Source organism: Sturnira hondurensis, unplaced genomic scaffold (assembly GCF_014824575.4).
Source record: "Sturnira hondurensis isolate 20B ecotype Veracruz unplaced genomic scaffold, ASM1482457v3 Scaffold0010128, whole genome shotgun sequence".
Taxonomy (NCBI): Eukaryota; Metazoa; Chordata; class Mammalia; order Chiroptera; family Phyllostomidae; genus Sturnira; species Sturnira hondurensis.
The window spans coordinates 11,675,835-11,697,643 of NW_028082759.1; the positions used below are offsets into that span (position 1 = coordinate 11,675,835).

At 38.8% G+C, this 21,809-nt stretch overlaps 1 protein-coding gene across 1 annotated transcript in view; it reads left to right on the top strand.

Annotated features, from left to right (window-relative positions):
- LRBA (LPS responsive beige-like anchor protein) overlaps positions 1-21,809 on the top strand; it is a 522,692-nt gene that overhangs the window by 489,982 nt on the left and 10,901 nt on the right. Inside the window, exon 53 of the mRNA XM_037058420.1 lies at positions 6,040-6,207. Coding sequence (XP_036914315.1) covers positions 6,040-6,207 — 168 coding nt within the window. The remainder of the gene's footprint in view (positions 1-6,039; positions 6,208-21,809) is intronic.

Genomic DNA, 21,809 nt, shown 5'->3' on the forward strand with positions numbered 1-21,809 from the left:
CGCATGCATGTGTATTTTCTCACTTTTGTATTATTTAAAGGATTTATTTTCCCTACTGAAAATTCTCATTAGGTGCATTTGTTGGGAGTAGAAATCTTCCTGCCCAGAGTCTTGCTGAAACTACACTGTCATGAAGAAGAGTAGCTGACTAATGATTTTCTGTGACAGCTCTTGTTAAAATAAAAAAATTCAAGTCTCTTTATTTATTTGCATGCATTTCCTTAAGGACAGAACAAGCTCAACGTGGTGTTATTACAGAAGATGCAAGCCAATAAATGTATCTAAAATTTTTGCATTTAGGAAATTTTGAAACATTGAAAAATTTAGTGGAATCTCTTTAAAATATTTTAGAAACTCTAGAGGATTAAGTAAACTTACAATATATATATCTCTGAATATTTTAAAATAATTGATATTATGTATTAACGCATTAGAACTTGATAGGTGCTGTGTAAGTAGATATTTCAGCTAAAGCAAAGCTCTACAAATATTTTTTAAGATTTTATTTATTTTTAGAGAGGAGGGAAGGGAGGGAGAAAGAAGGAGAGACATATTGATTGGCTGCCTCTTATATGCCCCCAGCTGGGGACCTGGCCCACACCCAGGAATGTGCCCTGACTGGGAATCGAACTGGTGACCTTCTGGTTTGCAGGATGATGCCCAGTTCACTGAGCCACACTGGTCAGGACTCTACAAATGTGTTGAGTTAAATGTTTTGAACTGAAATTTCTAGTTTATTAAATGTTTCACAGCAACTCATCTTTTAGTCTTGTTAATAATGTTTATAAAATGCATGAGTCTGTTCTCCTGCCTGAGCAAAAGTACAGTGTATTGAAAAGGGAATTGCCAGTTATTGGAGGAGTTTGTCCTAAGTGTATTTTGATGGCAACAGTGTAGCAGTAAGAGAGAGGAGGGGAGACGGTTGAGTATGTACTGTTCGTAGTTGAATATGTACTGTACATAGAGTAAACCCTAGTTGCTTTTAGGCATCACCCTTTTTATTTTTTGTTTTATGAAATTGATTATCTAGTTTTTTTAAAATTTATTTTTATTCTGTAGGTCCAGAAAGACACATCATCATTTACATCTTTCTGATTAGTCGGGCTTTTATTACGCATTTGGGTCTATGAGGTTGATTACTGTTGAACCTAAAACTCCTCTAGAATTCTTTAAAAATGCAATGGAGATCAATACATTTTCCTATAGTATCTGTATGATCATAATGAATGTTCTCTGATTTAATAATCAAATTTAAATAGTAGCCTTTTCTTTTACTATTATGGTACTGATCACCCTCGCATTATTTGACCTCAGCTTGTGCCTCCTGTGTGCACATATTTTAAGATTAAAATTGTTTCATACTCTTAAAAGATTTTCTTGGACATCCCTATAGTGCATAATGGTTTTTTTATAACTTTGGAAAATTACCTTCCAGTGTGTGTGCTGTAACACTCATTCTCGGGTATACAGTTCCGTTAGTGTTGGCAGCGCATGGAGTTCCACAGCCTCCACCACGCCACAGGTGGGGAGGGGCTCTCCGGCCCCAGGCCCCGCCTCCCCTGCGCCGCCCCTTTGTAGGCGGCGCTGCCCCCTCTTCCTCCTCTTTGTCGCCACCGATCTGCGGCTCATCTCTAGGACTGTGCCCTTTCCAGAATGTCAGATACGTGGAATCATGTATCATGGCAGTCTCTGGTCTTGCCATGTGAGGTTTTTGAGTTTGTTGTCCTTCCATATCGTTTTTAAAAGGCATTGACTATGAAATATTTGTAAAGCTAACCTCACTTTATGCAGTAGTTATACTTAAAATAAAGCTTACACTCAAACAGAGTTCATTCGAATTTGCAAAATTCTGTCACATACGTATCGTTCCAGCCTCCCAGCAATCCTGTGAAGCAGACAAAATTGGTGCCCTCATCTCCATTTTTTCAGGTGATGAAACTGAGATTTAGAAAGCTTGACTTGTTGAAATTTGCGTAGCTACTGGTGAATAGACCTGGGGGTTGGAGCCCGCTTCTGTGACTTCCAGTGTAGCATTCTTTGGGGTTATACCGTGTTATCTCATACACGTGTGACCTGCCGGTCACTGGGCTTAGTTTGGGAAACACTCGGTTCTCAGTGTGTCTGCCATGTTATGTCAGACTTAATAAACAAGACAGCATTTCTTCCCCTCTTTCCAAATCCTCCCATTGACTATTTTTTCAGATTGTGTGTGTGTGTAAAACATTTTCATAATAAGTGGCCTTATTTTAAACTTCGTGTTAATGGGACTGACTTGACTTGTTCAGTAAAAATCTATACAGTACTTGCCATAAAAGTTGTGAAAAATTCTCAAATGAGTGTATCTTCCTTAATATTTTGCATACAAACTCTGATGCTAGTTTTATTTAAAATAGCTTCAGTTAGGGTAACTCTGTTCTTGAGACTATATGTATATTAAATGTACTCTCTAAGTCTGGCAGAGAAGCGAGCGAAAAATTGTGTGATCAATAATATGTAATGGCAAAGCTATCACAAGTGTTGAATTCAATTATATTTTAGCACATAAGCCAAAAAAAAAATCCTTCTCTTATTAGGCTTGGGAGGGGGAGAGGGAAGAAACACGGTGGTAACAGGAAATTCTTTTAACATAAATCATGTTTTCGGGACACAACCAGAACAGCAGAGGTAACAATAAAACCTTCCCTCGGCGGTGGGAATTATTTTCAGGCCGCATTTTAGATTCAGTGGTGCAGAGTCCTGAGCTTGAATTTTTTTTATTTGTAGCACAGCTGTCAAATAAAACATTAACTAGAAAATTTGTTCTGTCAAAAAAGGGGATATTCTAGTGCTCATGGTAATATTTGATATTAGTGTGTGGAGAGGTGGACTGGTATTAAAGGAAACAAAAAATAAAGGTTGAGGAACACTTATGAGATTATCAGAAAATAATTTACCCAAAGAGCAGCAGGTATTTATATGCTGTGATTTATTTAGGAGGAGTGAACCTCAACCTCGAAGCAATAACATATATTGCCAAGAATGGCTGCCAGAACAGGAAAAAAGTAAACTTAAAAAAGTAGTGTTTTCCAGAGTTGAGCTCAAAGTATAAATTGTTGAGAATAAAATTAGTTTGTGTTAAAATATGAAACCCTTTAGATATAAATACTGAATTGTCACTCACCCATTTTGTTCTTCCCTGATGCCCAACCTAAATTTGTTCTACCTCATTATTCTCACTGGTCCTACCTTTGTACTTTTATGCTACTAATCGCTGTTCCTAATTATGTGTCTGTGTTTAATGTGTCTGCACCACTGGACAGTCAATGCTACAGAGGCAGGGACCATGTCTATTTGCCATGTCTGTTTACCTCTGTATAGATGTAGGAAGACCTCCTGCTTGGCACTTAGTAGATGCTCAATAAATGTTTGTTGAATGAATCATCACTGAAATGACTTTTGGGGCAAAAATTAAAGCAGTGGGACATTTTAGTTAAAAAAGAAACCAGTGACTTAGTATCCATTTTCCTGTCACTTATGTTCTAGATACAGAGTGATGGCTTGACTAATGAAAATTAGTAAAGGAATTTGGGATAATTCTGTCACATGTATTTATTCCTTCTCACCTTTACAGATACAGCTTTCCACTTTGTCCTCAGATGAGTTGGAAATTACCCACATAACTGAATGAGTAGCTGCCCTTTTGCAAGCCTCCTGGTCCTTGTGGCGGGCACACTCGCCTTTCCCTTGCCCTGTGTACCGTCAGTATCTTGTTGTTGTGATTTCACTCATTCTCAGCCCTGCAACCCACTGAGTTGGTGGGTACCGAGTCTTAAATGGGCCCACTCTAAATAGCCTGTTTAAATCACTGCTAGTTTACGTGCTCTCAGCATTTGGGCACAGGCCGGGCCAGGCGGCATTGTATCACTGTATGTGCTCCGTGGTCAGCAGCAGTTATGATACTGCAGTTCTGTTTCCTTCAGGAGTTAAAGCTCACTCACCGGTTTAACCCTCAGTTTTCTAACTCGTAGTGAGAGTGCATTCAGCTCCCTGACGTCTCTCCCCTCCTCTGAAAGGCCCACCTGTAATGTAATCCCACCCATTTTACCCTTAAACCTCTCCACTTCGTTCTGCATGTAAACTGGAATTGATGTGAAAATTATTACATTTTTATATTTAACTTTTCTTATTTTCCATTTTTATCTTAGAAAGTCTTGAATTCTTCTTACCATATTCTTTATTGATATAGCTGCTTTTGAAAAGAGGATGTTTTGATGTCAGTTTAAAAGGCTGAAGAAATCCAGAAATGAGTATTAACATTTTGCAAGTAAAACACCTTCTTTGACTAAAGTTTTTATTCACTGGAGAAGAAAATATACTTTCTTAACTTTGCAATTTGAAATTGAAATGAATCTAATTTTAAAGTTACCAGTAGTCGTCTGTGTGCAAGAGTAAAAACACTCTTTTTGACTTGTCATCTGATTTAAATAAAGTATATTTCAGTATTTTATTTCTAAATTTGCATCATTTGTAATAAGCTTTGGGTTTATTAAAAAAGAAAATGAAAACAATTTAATGTAAATACTTTTTATATTTATTATTTTTAAAAGTTAAATATACTTAGATGCCAGTACTTGATTGAGACCTTAAGCTTTTAAATAGGTTATGATGTGTCCAAGTTAAACACACAAACTTTTCACTCATACTAGTTTTTTTCCAGCTTAGTGCTCCTTTTCCCTTGAACATTTGAGTTATAATTTTTGTGACCCCCACTGAAACATTGATAAAAATACTCATTATGAATGTTAAGGATGAATATTAAGAATATTAATATCCATTATGAATATAAATGGATGTCTGCGACATCCATTTTAAAATTCTGTAGGTAGTGCAAAGAAAAATGTTAGCTAAAATCTTTTGGGATGTAAGGGAAGGTCTGCTGTAGGCATTCAATTCTTTGGACAGTCTGTGTGAGTTATAAATATCATACCTGATTAAACAAAGATACGAAAAGGTAGGGGCCTGACTTTGTTCCGACATCATTCTGTGAATGATCCACCCTGTGGTCGAAGCCCTAGATGTGTGGTCAGTTTATTGGGTCCCTCCCCACTTCCCCCAGTCTTTGCCGTTAGATGAACTACTGCTCTAATCTTGATTTCGTCATCAGCCCCCCCAAGGAATTTTCATTATTCAGATGAAATTAAATGAAAGAACAAACAACCTGGTTCAAATTGCAACCACAATGTTTTAGCCCTTTTATCAAAACTTAGTTCATCTAGCCCTGACTTAAAAAAAAGGAAGCCGTCCACAGTGACTTACATTGTGCTTGTATAAATCACTTTTAAAAAAAGAAATACATTAAGTCTTTACTAACTTAGAGATGGGCTTTTATTAGTGACATCTGAATTATAGAGTACTTAGACAAAAGTAACTAGGTTTTGTTGTGCTTTGAATCACAGAGTAACTTAAGAATGTGGAAATGGTTCCAAACAAGGGTTCTCCTGGGCGTTTCATCAGTACATATGATTCATTAGTAACTTATAGTAGCTGTTATAATGATATGGTATCCTGGTCCTTAAATATTGTTGTTTGAATTGAACTAAACTTTGCCTTTCACCCTGACCAGTGTGGCTCATCAGTTGGTTGGGCGTCGTCCAGCAAAGCAGAAGGCCGCTGGATGGATTCCTGGTCAGGGCACATGCCTGGGTTGTGGGTTCAGTCCCCTGTCCTGGAATGAGCAAGAGGTGACTGATGGATGTTTCTCTCCCTCTCCTTCTCCCTCCCTTCCCCTCTCTCTACAAATAAACACATTAATTAATTTAATTAAAAAGCAAGAAATAGTTTTTGCCTTTCAAAATATTATTATCACCATTCAATTGGGGTTTTTTTGTTAGGGTTACTACCCAAAGAAAGCTTTTAGGTCAGACTAAATCAAATATTATTATAAAATCTGAATTACCAGAATCTGAGTGAATAAGGCTTTATGATCTTATTAAGTGAAATGCTCACTGGAAATTTTTCAAAGTTAACAGCAATTTTAAAGAAAATTGTTTTGTTTTTCAGGCAAACTGGTCCAAGTCGTGTTTGGCCATTGGGATGTCGTCACTTGCCTCACCCGGTCTGAGTCTTATATTGGGGGAAATTGCTACATCCTCTCAGGATCCCGTGATGCAACCCTTTTGCTCTGGTACTGGAATGGGAAAAGCAATGGGATTGGAGACAACCCAGGCAGTAAGTGCAGCCCGTTCTATAAGTAAACTTTACAAGCAACATGTAGTTATCTTTCCCATCATGGTGAAAGTGAAACTGAATTACCAAATAGTTTTCATTTCAACTGAAAATTTAAGAAAGGCCTAGACAGCCTTGTCATTGACATTTTGTGTCCACTGATAATTCACATCCAAGCGTGAAACCTGATTTTTGATTTTGTAAGTTACTCTCACGATCTGAAAACGCTAGTTCTTCATTGTAAGTGGCTGTCATTACATGGAATCGAGGTGTTTCATTCACGAACAGTGAGATAAACAAAAAGTACAATCACACATTATCTTGTTATTGAATTCATATTTTAAAAGAGCAAAAAATACATTAATTTCATGGAAACAAACCAGTCTTTATAAAAAATATGCTGTCATTTCCATATTAAAAGGTAAAGCAGGTCATAAAAGGCCAATATGGAATATTCAAATGGCTCTTGGTTTTTCAGAAGGGAAATGAAAATGTTCACCAACAGCCTTAAACATCTTTATGAAACTCTGCTGAAGGCAGTAAAACAAAAAATGTGTAACCATTTAAAATTGTAATTCACAGAAGGCAAAAAAGGAAGCAGCTACCATTAAAACCAATCGCACACAGCTGCAGAAAAGAAATGGCTTTGGAAAAACACATTAAGAAGCAGGAAAAAACAATTAAAGGGACCACCTGAAAAATGAGAATTTAATTAAAATGATTATGACAACACTAAAGAGTTCCTGCAAAAATAGCTTTAGATTTTTACTTCACAAGGCAGAGCTTTTTAGCTGCTCTTAAATATTTACAGTTTCTTAATGTAAAGCAAATCGCCACACATTTGGTTAAGGAAGGACTGTGTTGTTCCCGATCACTCGGGCTGAGTCCCGTGGTGCTTCTGCCACGCAGGCCCAGGTCGTGGGCCCTGCTGAGTGCACCGAAGTCTGTTGTACTCTGGGTTGACATCTTCATGTCGTGCTTATTACATGTGTGCTGTTTGTATGAAGGTGAAATCTCATCAGTGAAAGCCAGCCCAGTTTTAAAAGGTGTCTATGCAAAGTATTTTATCAAAGCTGGTTCTGCTTTGTTTGTATTTTGTTTTGGAGTGGTTTTTATGCAGTGAACCTCTACTGCGTATTTTATATTTTAATCAAATCGCAGGTAATTCCCTATACAAATAGAATATAAAAATAACTTTAAGTCTGCGATGTTATGGATAATACAGTTGTGATCAGATCAGACTTCAGGGCGTGTCTGTGTGGGGGATAGTGTGCACATGTGTGTATTTCACATATTTACACAGACCTGTCCATTTTACATATAGTTACAATAATATTTTAAAATATGTAAACTTTAGGGATTTTGTTTTTCACATTCTTTTGAAAAGTACTTCATGTTCTTTTCATTGTGTGTCCTCAGATTCCACTCATTTTCCTTTCTGGCCTTTTAGGATGAGACACTACTTGTGATTTCCTTTTTCCCTCTGTCTACAAATTCACTTACTGAGAGTCACTAAATTAACTCAGGCAAACCTAGATTTGACATAGGTAATAAATATATCATTTTGTTATTTATCTGAAAAATTTTGAGGAAGAACGCCTTGCTTTAAAATAGTACATGATACTTCATGCACATATAGCAATTCAAATGCAAGAAAAACTTGGTTTTTTACTTTAACCTAATCATGTTCTACATGTTATTGCCAATCTGTAATCTGAGAAGTAGCTAAAGGCTTATAGCTACACTTACAGGTAATTGTTACATTGCACAGATGTAAGCGTATTTTAAAACTAAAAATAGCTTTTCCAGAAAGATGAAAATATATTTTTGTGTATTTGAATACCTTATGAATCACCCTAGAGATGATTTTTACATCCATGTCCTCTAACAGTGAATCCAGTAGGATTGAGCACATTCAGGAGTTTGGAGCGAAACAAATCTGAGTTCTGAGCTTTGCTGGGGTCCTTCTGTCTTGTCTGCAGAATGAAAGCAGCAATAGTAACTGACTTAAGGTGTTATCAGGAGCCCTGGATGCTTAGAGCAAATAAATCACCACACAGACACCATCTTGTTGGCATTAGAGTGTGTATTATAATGTTGTATTTTTCACAAAGCACTTCATCGGTACCCTCTCATTGTCTGCAGTGTGGTGGACATGAACTCCTAGCAGTGCTGGTGATGCAAAGAAAATAAAAGAATAACGGAACTGCACAGCTAATAAAAATTTTAGAAAATTGCAATGTACCTTGACTACATTAAATTACCTTTCCCAAAGGGGAGCTCATCCTTTCTGGCCTTTTTCTAGTGTCTGATGTCCCAATTTAATTTTGCTTTAGCTTTGAAGGGAGAATCTGGGAGAAAGACAAATAGGCACTTTTTCACATAATGAGAATTTCCACGCATTAGAATAGAAAAATGAAAAAGCCAGTCTAAGCTTTTCAAAACAAAAAGACATTTTTACCGTGTGTTTTAAACGTTCATGCAAGCTGGATTGGATTTTCTAAGCCTCTGGCTCGCTGATGGCTGCACGATGCAGCGCCAAAGTCAGAGGCTTTCGCAAGAGGACTTTTGGGCCGTGCTCATTCCCGTGTTGTATCTGTTGGGGGCTGGGTGCCTGTCCTTTCAGAAACAGTCAGGCTTGTGTACGTGTGATTGCGGTGTGGTCTCGGAATGCACACCGCGCCTCCACTTAAATGTTTGAATGTAGACTTTTTCCTGCTTGAAGGGAAAATGGGGAAAACTAGGCTGTTGCCTTTTCTGCATTTCATAGGTCTCACTCGAGTGTCTTGGTTTGTTTTTTTTTTTAATTTAAAAAATTATGACTGTGAGCTAGTAATGTTACTTGCTAGGGTCATAAGCCTACACCATTTTCTACTAATCTTAGTGCTATATGTAAAGTTGATAGCTTTATTACTATTTTTTAAATCATGTTGCACGATATTAATATGAAAACTGCCTGGGAAACATCAGGCTAATTCTGACTGGATGGAATCTACATGTAGTAAAACTTGTGCATCCACGTGTTCTGTGAAACCCTCCTAGGTTCTGTGGCGAAAGCCTTGTTTTCCTGTGCAGCACGTAGGTTTCCATCTTTGATTCTGCCGTCTCGTGATAGTTATCTCCTGTGGAATGCAGTGTTCTCAATGAGAAGAAAATTGAGCTCAGAGTCCATTTAGTTGTGAATTTTTTTTAAGTAAAATCAACCAAAAACACTTCAGGGAAAGATGTTTTTTGCGGGGGGAGCCTCTCTGCCCAGGTGCCCTGCGTGCTTCAGAACCGAGTCTTGTCCACCGAAAGGCTTTTCCTGAAATACTCCTTTTCCTTTTAAATAAGACTGTTCAGCCTGTCCACTTCCAAGTGGTGGAGAGAACGTTTCCCAGTGCATTTCCCTGACCTTTAAACACTTCAGCACTTGGAAATGGTCTTCTGAGGAAGATGGAGATTTACAAAATGGTTGTTATTTGTCCTCCATTTTATAGTAATAGATCATAAAATTAAATGCTTATTTATAGTAAATACTTAAGTATTTTTATGTATCTGAGTAATTTCTTGAGAGCCACAGTTTTTTAGCCTTAGAAGCAAATGGCTGCTGATTGTGAGGGTGTTGCATAGATTTGTGTGTGGAGCATTTCAGTAAAGTAGTTTTCCATTCTCACATTCTGTTTTTGATTTGATTGAAAGGTGGCATTTTTTTTCTCTTTGCAATCAGACATGCTAATCTATGTCAGCTTTCTCCTTTATAGGAATGGCGTCTACTGAAAGAAAAAAAAACTAGGTTTTTTTTTCATAACACCAGGATTCTGTTCTTTAAGAATATTTCAGCACCGTTAATTAGAAAGAAGGTTTTATTAACCACAAGGCTCGCACTAACAGACCACAGAGCTGTTTGTTAAAGTACTGTATGCCATGGCTGCCCTGCTTTTTTTCTCTGTCTAAAACTTCATTTTGTTAGACTCTCATCAATCACTCCAGTCATTACCGTAAATCCTACCGTTGTTAATTTTACTAGTATCACCCTAATGAGACATTCCTGCTATAATTAAAAATGAATTCTAACTTTAAGGCATTCTAAATTTTTTTTAATGAATTTAGAATGATCTTGCCATATGACCATAAATACCACTGATGTATATATAGACTACTCATCAAGTCTGTGACTAAAGTAGTATCATCCAGGTGTGAATTATTTGACTGGCTGCCCCTGTGCACGTCTTATGCATATGTATAGTTTGTGCACATATTTAGAAATTATGTTATTTTTACCATAAAGCCCACTGTTTTATTGAAGCCACTGATAAATCCTTATTCTTTGTCTTGCCAGAGTAAGGTAGACATAACACAAACTGTTATTGAAGCCACTGATAAATCCTTATTCTTTGTCTTGCCAGAGTAAGGTAGACATAACACAAACTGTGCGTGTCCTAGAGCACCATCTGCTGGAGGCACTCGGGCACTTAAGGTTTGCGAATTGGGAAATGACTCCCTGATAAGACAGGTGGACTTCGTTCTTAATGCCTGCGATGTACATGTTATTTGTGGGTCACAAATGTCCAGATATGTGCATTTGTGCTGAACCATGCGTTTGTAAAAGAGCTGACTTTCTTCCTTCTTTTGCCCTGTGCTGACGTGGATTTGAAACAATAATATTTTGTTTAAGGAAAAAGTAAGCAAATATATGCCTAATGAAACAAGGCATCCCAGTTTGTCAGGAAACAGAAATTCCTCTGATTGGTTGTGGGTCTGCAGTAAGCTCCAGCTGGAGGAGGTTGTTCGGGTGGTACCTGTAGCTTTGTTACGTCCACTGGACTCTGAATATCAAAGCAGTGCTTGCAACAAGCAGCCTTTTCCATCTGGGACACGACTCCCGATCGGATTCTTGGTCAAGAACGTGCGTTCTTGCGCGTGCCTCGTCAAGAGCGTTCCTTGGGGCTCTGGTTTTGGTGTGCATTGTTGTACTAACACTAAGACTGCCCTGTTGTGTGGGGTTTTTTTAAAGAATTCATCAAGTAGGGTTTGAAACAGTATGTTGGCAGTGTTCAAGTTCAGGTGACATTAAAACTGCATCTATGAAATTCTCCAGAAGGAGCAGGATGTTTAGTGCTCCATGATGTAATGCAGGCCCTCAAGTCCCAGCAAAACAACTCTGTATTTACTGCTTGTAACTAATAGTAGATGTGGTAAAAGGAATTATATTCATATGGCAAATGAATACAACCCTAATGTGCACCATATGCAGAGTGGTGGGGTGATGTGCCAATATATCACATTTATTTACCTTGTTTAGTTGCAGAGAAAAATGACTATACCATTCAGCCCGTAGGCTAAAACCGTATAAATATGAGAACAGAAGAACTGATGATTTATGCCCTCAAATTGAAACTGAGTGTCTTTATGCGTAGACTTTCATAGTGCCACACCAAAGAAAGTTGTTTGTCTAATACTTTATGCTCAGATAGGAAGTATAATTTCAAACAAATGCTGGAATTAATCTAAGAAGGTATAGATTCCCTTCAGTCAGTTAAGTATTGTGGTTGTATAGGCTCTCAAAGAAAATTCCGAATGTCTTCTTTCATTTAATTAGGACTGAATATGGTCTGAAATAGTAAGCTACTTTCTCCCCCCTTTTGTAAGCCTAACGGGATTCTTCTGCTTTTAGAATATTGCATGAGTATGTGTGTGTGTGTGTGTGTGACGTTAATATAGAACTACTAAGGATACATTTAATTGATACCTGCTGGAAAAACATATTAGATTGACTTTATCACCTTCTAAAAAGTTGGCTTCCTTAGAAGAATTATATGACAGTTTTGTGCAGATGTACCTCATATTGTACTCTAGGTATTCCTGAGGATTTATGAAGAGAGACCCATTTTTACATGAAAGTAAGTGTTTATATGCTTCTGTTGATTTCTTTTACAAAGGAGCAATTGCCCTTTGAATTTTCTTGCATTCAAATAGGTTCAGTCAGACTTCTGATGTCTGGATTTGAAAAAACAGTCCTTGGAACTCACCCTCCCTCTCATGGCGCAGGACTTCATGACTGTTGGACTTTTTAGCTTTTTTTATTGTAGTTTGTAACTTCCTACAACTGAGAGACTGCTCTATTTCGTGGGGTAGGTGGGGCCTGGATGGGTTTTTTTTTAACTAAGACATAATTGACATACACCATTGTATTTGTTTCAGGTGTGCAATGTAATGATTTGATATATGTGCATGTTGCAAAATGACCACCATAATTTGTCTAGTTAACATCCATCACCACACAGTTACAGTTTTTCCCCTTTTGTGAGAACATGTAAGATCTCTTAGCAACTTTCAGATACACAGTACAGAGTTAATTACAGCCACCACACTGCACATTACAGCCCCAGGACTGACTGACTTTATACGTGGAAGTTTCCACCTTTCACTACCTTTGCCTGTTTCCTTTGGCAACCACCACTGTACTCTGTATCTAGGGGGTTTTTTGTTGTTCTTTTCTTTTCTAACACTTGTCATATAAATTTGATTCTACAGTAGTTGTCTTTTTCTGCCTGGCTTACTTAGCATAATGCCCAGGTCTGTCCATATCGTCTCAAATGGCAAATTTCCTTTCCTTTTTTTTTTTGTAATGGCTGAACAATATTCTGCTGTGTATATAAACCACAGTCTCTTTATCGATTCATGGACACTTAAGTTGTTTCCATGTCTGACTGCTGCGGCTAATGCTGCGCCAAACACAGCGGGTGCGGGTGTTTTTTCAAGTTGGTGTTGTCGTTTTCTTTGGGCAAATCTCCAGGAGTGGAATCACTGGATTATGTGGAAGTTCTATTTTTAATTCTTTGAGAAACTTCCGTACTGTTTTTCTTAGTGACTGCACCCACATGCATTATCAGTGCCTGAGGGTTCCCTTTCTCCACATCCTTGCTGACACTCATTGTTTCTTGTCTTTTTGATAGTAGCTGTTCTAACCAGTGTTAAGGTAATACTCAGTGTGGTTTTGACTTGCATTTTTCTGATGATTAATGATGTGGAACACCTTTTACGTACCTTTTGGCCATTTGTATGTCTTTGGAAAAATGCCTATTTGTATCCTCTGCTCATTTTTAAATCATATTGTTTTTCTGTTTTGGAGTTTTTTTGTTATTGAGTTGTACGAGTTCTTTATGTATTTTGGATATTAACCCTTTATCAGATATATCATTTGCAAATATTTTCTCCTATTCCAGAGGTTGCCTTTTCATTTTGTCGATGGTTCCCTTTGCTGTGCAGAAGCTTTTCCTTTTGATTTAGGCCCCACTTGTTCATTTTTTGCTCTTGTTGCCTTTGCTTCTGGGGTCAAATCCGACTGTTGCAAATAGCTAAAGATGTGGAAACCCTCTATAGTTTTCAGTAGAGCCTAATTTACGTATCTTTGACAAAGGAAGCTTAAAAATGTCAAGGGGGACATGCTGCAAAGAATTTCATGTGACTTGGGTATTTAGGTAAAAGTAGTTTTAAATTTCAATTACTGTTCATAAAATCATTATCTTAATGTTGCATATCAACAAATGTGGATAAGGTTGCATTTCAGTACCTGTTCCAACTTGGAAGCAGAAGTTTATATTGTTTGTTACTAGACACCCACATGCAGCTATAAAGCTATTAATGAATTAGAGCCAGAAACAAGCCCCTCAATGGGGAATCAAAAAAGAAAGATCTCAAGAAAGTAGGAAGAGATAAGTAGTACATCAGTTAAGTTTGATAGATCCACACAGTGAAATGCTGTGTAGCCATTAATGTGTTGGGATCTGTGATACTGACATGGAAGGATGTGTTCTCTGTGGTGTTAAGTGCAAAAGGTCACCAACTTACGTGTACAGTATATTTTAGGTATCTTTGGCCATATGTGTATACTCTATTCTGTATATATTTTTGCATAGAAAAATGTCTGGAATGGTAGCCAGCAAAATGTTAGCAGTGGTTATTTATAGATAGTGGACTTTGGAGGCAGTTTTTCATTGTGTTCTTTACAATTTACTAATTTATCTTAATGTTTTCTGATAAGCCTGTATTACTTTGATAATCAAAGACAGGTATTTTGGGGAGAAAAATACCTAATTATTACAATGTATCTTCACTTCCTGTTCTAGGCTTCTAGATATTAGTAGTTGTATCAGAATGTACATGGATGGTCACGTAAGGTTGGGAAGTCTAAGAAAAGGATGAATGGGAGAAATCAAAGTCTGATTTTAGAAATCAAGGTCTATTTTCTCCTTGACCAAAATAAATAGTAATAAAAACAACCACAACAACCATCTGTGATTAGTGTTATGCAGCACAGAATTAGATACAATGCTTTTGCTGAAAGGAGTGTCTACAGCAGACAGTTTTGTGCAGATGTACCTCATATTGTACATCTTATACAGCAGAGGGTAGAAACGTGCACCCTGCTGCTGCGGCTGCTTCCAGGGTGCTCCCCGCACACCAGTCACCATGCTAAGCACTTCACACACTGGCTCCTTAATCCTCACCGTAGTCCCGTGTGGTGGCTGCTGTTGCCCTTGGTTTACAGCTGAGGTGCAGAAGGATTATAGATATGCCTTTACTTTCTCTCCAGACCCCGAAGCTCCTGCATCCTACTCTTACTATGAGAACTTGCCCGGGGCGGGTCGCAGAGCAGGCGGTGCCGGAGCCTGGGTCCAAACCCAGGTCTCTAGGCCAGCAGCGCTGTTCTCGACCGCTGAGCTGCACTGTGTTTTCAGCCTGCTTTGATTGGACTCTCGGGGGGACACCATGTGACACAACCCCGTCACTAAAGCTCTCAGTATCTACAAAGGACAGTATGGAGGTGATTTTGTTATACTGCATTCCTATGAAAGTATATGTTGTGATAGGATTTTGTATTTTTTCATTATTACACACTAAGGGTTATACTTCATGTATACAGTTATAGGTGCATGTTTATACAAACCCATTTTCTAATGTAGTCTTAGAGGATGATTCCACTGTCATAAACATATATATATATATATATATATATATATAAAATGTATATAATGTATGTTATATATAATTACATATATCATAGGAAAAAGATTATAAACCAAGATTATTAATTATAATTGATTTCTATAATAATAATAGAATTAAATAATTAATTGTCTTGAATTAATAATTCTAATATTATTTACCAGAGGAAACTATCCAAATTTACTACCTGATGGTTGCCATACCCTTAATGTAGCTATAGCTTTTTTCTGTAGTCTGTATGTTTAACCAAATTAACACTTTTTTCACCAAAGATACCATGGTGAATGGAGAGGAGGGGGAAGAGTTGCTGGAGATAGAATGAGCAGAACAAATTTCAGATAGTCTCTCTTTGCATAATTAAGTCATAGTGTATATTGCCCATTGAAACATTAGGAAGTACAGAGGGACAGACTGACAGCTGTTGGAGGGAAAAGGGGTTGGGGGCTGGGTGCAAAAGATGAAGGAAGAACATCGTTGCAGACACCAGCATGGTGATCGCCAGAGGGAAAGGAAGGTGGGGGGATAGGAGGGGTAGAAGGGGATAAGTGGTGAGAGAAGGAGACTTGACTTTGGGTGGTGAGCATGAGATACAATATATGGGTGACATATTAGAGAATTGTAGTCGTGAAACCTGTATATGCTGAGGTCTATCCACAGGCGTCCAGCCATGTAAGCTGTTGTAGTCATATTAACAATCACTGGATTTTTTCTGGACAGTCCTTGTAATTTTATTAATGTCACCCCAATAAATTCAATAAAAATTAAGACAAAGGAAAAATTAGGATGTGAATGGGACAGGTTTAAGAAACATTTAACAACTAGCCTCATTTCCACTTAAGAAAAGTTTCTTTCTTTCTTGATTTATCATTATGGTGAGCCACGTGAGAAAGCTGGGTATTCCATTTTTACAGGATATCTTTTCCCCAGTGAATGCTCTCAAGTCAAAATGTAATGACAGTGGAACAAAAGGCATGTGCAGCACAGAACTATCTACCTGGTGTGTAATGTACAGAGTTTTTAAAACCTATATATAATAATTATGCATTTAGGCTTTTAACATATTTTCTTTCAAAATGAGTACTCTATTTTTTTAACAAAGCCAGATTTCATATTTTGGTGTTAGATTTTACTAATGTAGAAAATTATATCAGTTGTTTTCATTTGAGGACTTTATTAATTGATGTTAAATATTAATTTTGTTTACAAATTCAGTTATAGAATATAGTGTGGACTTACTGTAATAGTATACCTTTTGGAACTTTCCAATTATATATATGCATATATATGTAATTAGTATATAGTTATATATATAATTTATATATGTGTAATTATATATAGTTATATATAATTATTTATATATTTTTTGCAGGTTTATGGGGAGTTCAACAAAACATGACCCAATGACCATTTAAAATCAAGTCCCTTAGGCCATATTTTACTCCCCTTCTTTTTTTTTTTAAGATTTTATTTATTTTTCTTTGGCGGGGAAGGAAAGGAGAGAAGGAGAGAAACATCAATGTATGGTTGCCTCTCGCAAGCCCCCCACTGGGAATTGGCCTGCAACCCAGGCATGTGCCCTGACTGGGAACCGAACCGCGATTGTGTGGTTCGCAGGCCTGCGCTCAATCCACTGAGCTACACCAGCCAGGGCACTCCCCTTCTTGATTCCACAGTGCATCGCACATAATATATACCCAATAAATGTTACTAAGTGGATTAAGACGATAGGAATAAATGAGTAAACAAATGGGAAATGTTAGCTTCTGGCCCAGGAATCTTCTAAACCAGCGACTTTCAACCAGTGCACTGCAGGAATTTTTTAAGCACGTGGTACCGACTGAACAGTACCTGACTTCAGTCAGGGGCACTGACCTCTTTTCCCTTAGACTGTCCAATTTAAACAAGTGACAACCACCAATGCAACAATAGTTGTTCATTGTGAATGAATCAAAAGTATACCTATTTTTTGTTTAATTGGCAAAAACTAAATTTTTTGGTGTGCCATGAGATTTTAAAAAAGGTTGAAAATCGCTAAGTATTGGAAGAACTAGTTTCATTTCTACAAAACAGAATAAGGAAATGCTGAGCTGCACTTTGTTTTACAATTGGGGCATTAAAAATGGTGAATGGATGAAGGGATTCTCTCACTGCTAAGAACGTATTTAAATGGCTAATGAGAACTTTGCAATGCATTTCAAGGTAATTTAATTTTCATAAGACTGAGGAGATGAGGCCAGAAACACCAAGAACATTCATTTTTTAAAAATGAGATTTGCCAAAAACATGCACCAGGTCTCTTTTCACCTGGATTATTCATCCCCTTTGCCTTAATGGAGACAGAGCTTTCAAAATATTTTTCTCATTGGATGCTAATAAGCAGGACACCAAAGAGATTAGTGTTTGCTCTTCTTTTCAGGCACAACTTTAGGTGGCTCAGAGCCCATCTGATAGAGAAATACACTTGGTACTGTGAGGGCACCCAAGAAGAACCTTTAATAAAAACATTTGTTGTTCTGCCTAATGCCATAAAACATTTCACCTAATATTTTTAAACACAGATCCAGTGTCAATGCTGAGAGGGCATTATGAGGTCTCACATGGCTTACACACAGGCTGGGCCTATGTGGCGGTGTGTGTCAGGTAGTGGTGCCACGCAGTGTCACACACGGAGAAGAGCACATGGGTGAAAACTGGTGTGTGCGGGTATCCGTGGCGGATTTGGGCTGCCTTTAATCTCCTTCGACTTGTTCGTCATCTTGGAGGCTGTCTGTAAGGATGCGCGGAGCATCCCTTTCAGCCTTTGGCTGGGATTTGCATCAGTAGTGGGAAACTGCCTGGCCAACAAAGGCGCCCGTTCCTTTGAAGTGATTGCGCCAGCTTTTCTATTCAAAGCAGGCCTCGAGTCTATCCTTTTTCTTTCTTGTTTTTTTTAAGATGAGGTTGAAGTGCAGCCCCTTAGACTAGCAGCAAGATAAATTTTTCTCAGCGTTATTGAAGCCATGATGGTTTTTCAAGCACTTAGACTTTCGAAGGTGGTTCTCAAGGGAATCTGTTCTGCTTTGGGACCGGACTTCAGGTGGAGCCTCTATCTCAGAAGGTGGAAGTAGAGACTTTCTATATCCAGTAACTACTGCAGATTTTTATCAAAGAATTAGCTTGATATTTTCCAGAAGACTCCACCCCCCTCCATCATTTATTTGTTTCAGACTTCAGTGAGAGATGTTGATAGCTTTGGGGGGTCCTTGAAAAAGTAACGCATGGCCAGCACTGTCTTTTTTGAGCTGATTCCCACCCTCACCCCCTGCATTCATCGTGTGCTGACAGGTGGGTGGGTGGGAGGGGCAGGTCCAGGTGAGCGCTGCAGAGAGAGGAGTTAGGCGCTTCCCAAACTGTGTTTCTAGGCTTTGCATGCGGAAAGGTTTGCCTCTTCCTTTCTGTGAATCGGGTTTGCATAGCCCCATGACTTCAGAGGATTCTGTAGCCACACGTGAAGCCTGCATTCTCCCTCTGATGACAGCCCTGCCCACAGCAGTAGTCCCAGAAAGAGCTGTCAAACGTAGTTTGGACTTGTTGGGTTTTAATCCCGTGCCATGTAATTCTATTGGCTATGGTGAAATATTAATATTTAAAATATTTGGTCTCTTGGCATTTGTAAAGATCCAACAAGTATTTATTTTGACCAGATTTTTTTTAATGAGAAAATAAAAAGACCACTCCTTCCGCCCACACAGCAGATCACAGGGAATACAAAGGTCAGTCTTAAAGCAGGACAGGAAACAGCTTTTCTTAGAGGAAGTGACATTTCTCCTCATAGAGTTGGTTGTACGTGGGCTTTTAAGGGCCATAATGTGCATTTCCTAAAGGGAGGGAAGTTAAGCAGCACAGTCTTTTTACTGGAAATCCAGTCAGTGTTTGTGAAACCAGTTACCCGAGAAGAACCCAATGATTATAAGTCTACCCTTATGCTTTTAATTTGTTGTTTTTCTTTTCCTTCTCCCCCAACCCCCTGTATTTCCTGAACTGTCTGACCTGCTTCCTGGGTTAGGGAACATTTTGCCAAACTTTGAAGCCAGAGTCCTAGCATTGAACAGTTCTTTATTTGGAGATTGGGCCCTAGGAAAAGAAAAATCTTTTTTTCAGTTTTGAAATTACTAGTGTGTGCGTGTCTTCTGATTTGTGGAGGGAAAAATGATTGGTATAGTGTGGATAATTGGAAACTAGTATTTGGCAAGTAAAGCATATATACTAAAATTTTAATTATGAGTTTGCAAAAAGGAATGCTTATACCTTGACCCACTTTATGGGGTCGATCAGTGAAGCTTTCTAAACTCCGACTGTATAGTCACAGGAAATTCTCAGTATTTCAGCTCTTTACATTAAAGAAATACAGTTGACAGCGGCCTTCTCACTTCCTCCCCACACTCCTGAGAAAATACTCTTAGATCCAGGAAACAAAGAGTGAGCGCTGGCATGCTTCGGTGACCGCGTCCTCTGTGCCCGCCGCCAGCCCCCACCCGCCAGTCTGCACTTGGGCCTGTGCTCAGGCCGAGCTCGGTCGGCCTCCGCTGGTCTTCAGACCTCCCTTCGCCACTGAGGAATTCCAAGACACTTCAAATGAAAACACAGATCTCACCCGCTCACCCCCTAAAACAGCAACCTCTGAAAACAGAAAAGGAACAGTCACTGACAATGTATGCCTTAGATCTTAATGATTTTAATTCTTGATTTAAGTTGCCAATATAATTAGGCATTAATTTCAAAAATAATATGGTAGGTACTTATGTGGAATGTAGAGGATCTTGGGAAAGAGAGAAACCTGTATGATTCTGTATGAAAGACAGAGGGTAAAGTACTGGAACTTTTAAAACACAGAACATCAACTTCTCAGTCACAAGTCTTAGCTCTAACAGAAGATTAAGTAGTTCAGATTGACTTGTGTATTTTTAATATACTTTATTGATTATGCCATTACACTTGTCCCATTTCCCCCCTCATTCCCCTCCACCCTGCACCCTCCCTCACATTCTCCCCTTTAGTTCATGTCCATGTGTCACACATTCTTTAGCTTCTATATGTCCCGTACTATTCTTGCTCTCCCCCCATCCATTTTCTACCTACCATCTATGCTACTTATTCTCTGTACCTTCTCCCCCTTCTCCTCCTCCCACTCCCCTGTTGCTAACCCTCCATGTGATCTCCATTTCTGTGGTTCCGCTCCTGATCCAGCTGTCCTCTTAGTTTGCTTTTGTTTTAGGTGTGGTTGTTAATAACTGTGAGTTTGATGTCCTTTCACTGTTCCTTTTTTTATCTTCTTCTTCTTACATAAGTCCCTTTAACATATCATATAATGAGGGCTTGGTGATGATGAACTCCTTGAATTTGACCTTGTCTGAGAAGCACTTTATCTGACCTTCCATTCTAAATGAAAGCTTTGCTGCATAGAGCAATCTTGGATGTAGGTGTTTGGATTTCATGACTTGGAATACTTCTTTCCAGCCCCTTCTTGCCTGCAAGGTCTCTTTTGAGAAATCTGCTGACAGTCTGATGGGAACTCCTTTGTAGGTGACTCCCCGTATCTCTGGCTGCTTCTAGAATTCTCTCCTTCATTTTAATCTTGGCTAATGTAATTATGATGTGCCTTGGTGTGTTCCTTCTTGGGCCCACCTTCTTTGGGACTCTCTGAGCTTCCTGGACTTCCTGGAAGTCTATTTCCTTTGCCAGATTGGGGAAGTTCTCCTTTATTATTTGTTCAAATAAGTTTCCCACTTGTTGCTCTTTCTCTTCCCCTTCTGGTACCCCTATAATTCAGATATTGGAACGTTTAAAGATGTCCTGGAGGTTCCTAAGCCTCTTCTCATTTTTTTTGAATTCTTGTTTCTTCATTCTTTTCTGTTTGGTCGTTTCTTCCTTCTAGTCCACTTCTTTGATTTGAGTCCCAGTTTTCTTTCCGTAACTATTGGTTCCCTGTGCATTTTCCTTCATTTCTTCATCTAATTTGTGACTAAAATCAACCAGTTCTGTGAGCATCCTGATCACTAGTGCTTTGAACTGTGCATCTAATAGGTTGGCTATCTCTTTTTCACTTAGAAGTATTGGCTCTGGGGCTTTGAAATGTTCTTCTGCTTGAGCCATAATGTTTTGGTTGTCGTGTCTGTTAGGTATGAGGGGTGTAGGCTTAGGTGTTCACCAGGACGGGTAAACCCAGTTGCTGGGTTGTGACTGGGTGGGGTCAGAGAGGGAGCGATAGCATTTGTTGGGCACTCTCTCTGATTTTGGTACCCTCTGCCACTTTCCACAAGCAAATTGGGCCCTTCTGATGCTGGTTCCCGGGCGTGTGGGCTTGTGTACATTCCAGGAGTCTGTGGGTCTCTCCAGCAAACTTTCCTGTGAAGCTGGGCACCTCTCCTGGCACCTCAACCCCCGAAAGGTTTGCCTATTGGTGCTTTCAGGCTTTATTTCTCATTGCTGGGGCCCTGGGTTGCACAGTCTGTCTCACTGATCGTTTTTAAACCTGCCTGGTTTATCTGCGCAATAATGTCTGTCCACGGTCAGCCAGCCGCCTTGCAAGCCTTACTGGGGTCACCAATCACCGCCTCCTCCTTCCAGGACCCCTT